This window comes from Monoraphidium neglectum (genome assembly GCF_000611645.1).
Source record: "Monoraphidium neglectum strain SAG 48.87 unplaced genomic scaffold scaffold03507, whole genome shotgun sequence".
Classification (NCBI taxonomy): domain Eukaryota; kingdom Viridiplantae; phylum Chlorophyta; class Chlorophyceae; order Sphaeropleales; family Selenastraceae; genus Monoraphidium; species Monoraphidium neglectum.
In genome coordinates this window covers 2,579-6,246 of record NW_014010122.1, presented here as the reverse complement: position 1 = coordinate 6,246, position 3,668 = coordinate 2,579, and the positions used below count along the sequence as shown (strand labels likewise).

At 65.2% G+C, this 3,668-nt stretch overlaps 1 protein-coding gene across 1 annotated transcript; it reads right to left on the bottom strand.

Moving 5' to 3' along the window:
* Positions 1 to 1,900: 1,900 nt before the first annotated feature.
* On the bottom strand, positions 1,901 to 3,039 carry MNEG_12904 (hypothetical protein; the record flags this gene model as incomplete). Its single annotated transcript, XM_014038624.1, has 3 exons — positions 1,901 to 2,139; positions 2,342 to 2,618; positions 2,830 to 3,039. 3 exons carry the CDS (start codon positions 3,037 to 3,039, stop codon positions 1,901 to 1,903), a joined length of 726 nt encoding a protein of 241 aa, XP_013894078.1.
* Between the last annotated feature and the right edge of the window lie 629 nt (positions 3,040 to 3,668).

Below are 3,668 nucleotides of genomic sequence, written 5' to 3'. Positions count from 1 at the left end.
GCGGCGCCGCGGCCCCATGGGCCGAGGCGCCACTCGGCGCAGGCAGAGCAGGGGCTGGGGGCGGCTCCGTCGTTTGGTGCGGCCGCCCCCTCGGCCTGCTGCCCTGCCCCGGGGGTGCTTCCGCCGGGCTGAAGGGGGGGCAGCTGCGCCTGCCCCGTCCGCGGCTGCTGGCGCGGCTTTCGGTCCTGCCCTGGACTTTGTTCGGATGACTCCTGCCCCTGCTCATCTCCACGCTTGCCGGCTGCAGCCGTGCCTGCGGCGGGCGACCCGCGCGTGCTTCTGCTGTTCGCGCTGCGTGTGCCCGCACGCGCCTTGCTGGTCTTGGCGCCCGCCATCCCAGGACCGGCGGGGCCTGGGTATGATTGAGAGGAATTGAACTTACTTCGATTGCCGTGGAGTAGCGTGCGCTTGATCGCCGACTGCGATACATCCGGACTTGGCGCGACTGTGCTGAGTTTCGCAGCAGGCCGCCAAGCCTCGTTCGATCGCCTGATTTGAAGCTTCAATTTACCTGTTGTTCTTGAAGAGCTGACAAGAGCACCGCAACCTTGATCAGGCGATTAGCAACAATGCACAGGATGCTGTTCACGAACCGCTCATAATAAGCCAGGTACACTATTACGGGAAATCCACATACAGCACTGGACCCAGACGAAAGTTTGGACCTTCCGAGTAGCGGGTAGCATCATTTGGTGCTCAGTCTGCTGCTGCCCAACGCCTGTGCTTGTCAAGAACAAATATCCCGTTTGAAGAGGAAGGGTGATTCGTGACTTACCTTTCTGCGGGGGGGGGGGGGAGCCAAGTTCGACAGTTTCAAAGCGGTCAGCACTGGTGCCCAGGGCGAAGCTGTGACCAAGCCGCCGTTCCCCCGGGCGACAAGAGCAGGGGGAAGTGGGAGCGATTAGCACTCCAGGCCTGTGCCGTCCATGAGCGAGTGCTTTGGTCACTGATGAAAAGCTGCTAGGCGTTACAAGCGGCTGGGGCACTGCCGATGGCATGCGCGCCCATCGCACAAGGGTGCCCGCGTGCGCCCAACACCCGGGCCCGCGGGAGCCCTTGGAAACACAAAACACACACATGCACGCACGCGCGTGCATAGCCAGTCACATGCGCCAAAGGTGGGGCACCGAAAGACTCATGAGCCACAGAAACTAGCTGGAGGGCCGGCTATGCAAGTGTCATGCAGTATCACGGCGCAGGCCCGCAGTTCCCCAAACTAAAGGGAACTAAAGGGAACAAGGAAACCCGAATCCAATACAAGATATCGTTCGTGGCCGGTCACGTGCGACATGGGTTTGTGGTTGCGCACTGACCAGCAGCACAAACACAGATCGGCCCGACTGCGCGCACAGTGACTCTGACGCATGCGCAGCACCTGTGGCGACGCCGCCCACGTGGGTGGTGGGCTGCCTGATTCGGCAACGGCAGCCTGCACTCTGAGACGAGAGGAGGGGGTGTGCCCTAGCCGCGCGGTGTCGGCCCTCCCAGACAAAGATGCAAAATGGGTAACACCAGGGGCACCAAGGGGATAGGCAATGAGGAACCATCTTCGGCACTCCACTTGAGACTAGATTTTGCACCAGCAGGCCGCCCTGCTGCTGCCATTGCAGCTGCGACTCAAGAGTGGTTGGTGCTGATAGCAGGGCACCCATGGTGTGACGGCGTGGCGGCATCACGCTCTCGACATGAGGTTTGCCATCTGGTCAAGCGCTATGCACCACATGCGCTCACCACCCACACAATTTTCATACCCCGCGTAAAGGAAGAACATCGAAGCATGGAGGTCACCAGACACAGCCAGACGGTCATACGCATGGCCGGCGGTCAAACGAGCACAGGCCAGACAGTCAGCAGCAGCGCCAGAGGGGCGCTTGCATGCGTAAAGATCTCAGCAGGCTCCTCAAACAAACTCACTGGGCAGAAAGCCGTAGCAGGCCGGCGTGCCGCAGGCGCACGGCGTGAACGCATGCTGCCGCCCGCCCGCCGCCGCACCCGCGCCACGCGCCCGGTCCGCGGCGCCCGCGGCGCCGCCGCCCGCTGGCGCGGCCGCCTTGCTGCGGCCGCAGTAGCTGAAGGTGAGCTCCTCGCCAGGCGCTATGTCCCGCGCCGCAAACAGCGCCACGCGCGGCAGCAGCTCCCCTGCAGGGGCGGCCGAGGGGCGCACGACAGGGAGGGGGGCATGAGCGTGGCGTGGGCAGGGCGCATGTGCGACCCCATGCCGTGCAATGGCGGCCGCACCCGCACAAGCTCAGGCCACCTCCATCTTTATACGGTAGTCATTCTCTCATTTGAAAAAGCTGCTGAGGAGTTGATGGATTCATGAGAGCTGTCGGACCCTCACCCTTGGCCATCACCAGCACGGCCTCCAGGTTCCCGCCGTCGCAGCTGTGGTTGACGAATCGCGCCACGTTCCCCCGCCGCGTCGCGTCGATGTTCAGCCGCAGCGCGCTCGTCGCGCTCGGCAGCACGACACGCGCGACGAGCAGCGCGTGGCCCGCGCCGGCGGCGTCGTACGCGGCGAGGCGGGCGCGCGCGTCGCTGGTGTTGAGGTACTCCCCGGTGTAGTCGCAGACAAAGGCGCCCCGGGGCAGCGGCTCCAGCGCACGCACGCCCCAGCCCTAAGGGGCGGGGGCGGCAGGCAGGCGCCGCAAGGGGGGATCGGCGGACGCGGACGCCGATGCGTGGCTTGGAGCGGACGAGATAATCGGCGGCAGTGAGAGGGGCCGCTGCTTTGCCGACCGCCGCTCGCTTCACAGCAAGGCAAGATGCAGCGGGGCGAACGGGGCGAACGGGCTGCTGCGTGCCCATGCTCCATATGCGCAGCCCCACCTTGCCTGGGACGGGCGCGACGGCTAGCCGCACGCGCACGCCGCGCTGCGTGGTGCGTGCAAGGCAGCCGCCCGCGCCGCTGCCGTGCCTGCACGCGCAGGCCGGGCCGCACTCCAGGAGCGCCAGCACCGACTCGGCTGCGTGGGGCGACTCCTTGGGAGGTTTTGACAGGGGTTGCAGAGAAAGTTCGGCCCTGCGTCTGAACTCCATAAAACTGGGGATCGCTAGAGCGAGAGCGTTTCGGACACGCTGGTTGCTTCGCCGCCCGCAGCGGCGTGCGGCGCCGCCGCCGCACAGGTTTCGCTGATCCCTCCTACCTGCTGGTTTTGGTTTTGGGGTTGCTCCTCATGTGTCCCTGCCCTCACGATCTACAGTGAGCCCCTAGGCACCAGGCAGCACAAGCAACCCTCCCACCCCAGCGCACCAGCGCCGCCGTGCCGATTCGGTGCGCAGTCACGCATGGGCAGCCCTCGCCGCACCCGTCCCTGCAGGCGAGAGATTTGCCATGTGTCATCGCACCGACGCAGCGGCCGCTTCGGAGCTACCATGCAGCCCAGGGCGAAAAACCTGCTATCCACTCACGTGCAAGAGCACCCTCCGCGGGCGTCGACCGCGTTGGGCGGCAGCGGCGTCTGCTGCAAATACTCAAATGGCGGCGGGCCGAGGGTGGAGCCTCCCGCTGGCAGTGCGCCGCCAGCGGCAGCAGGTTCGCCTGCTGCTGGTGCAAGTCCCAAGATCTGCACGGGCGTTGGCTCCTGAAATGACATGGCCAGTGACTCCTTTGCACCGTGCATCTACAGCACAGGACTGTACGCCCCGTTGATGCACAAGGCTGGGCT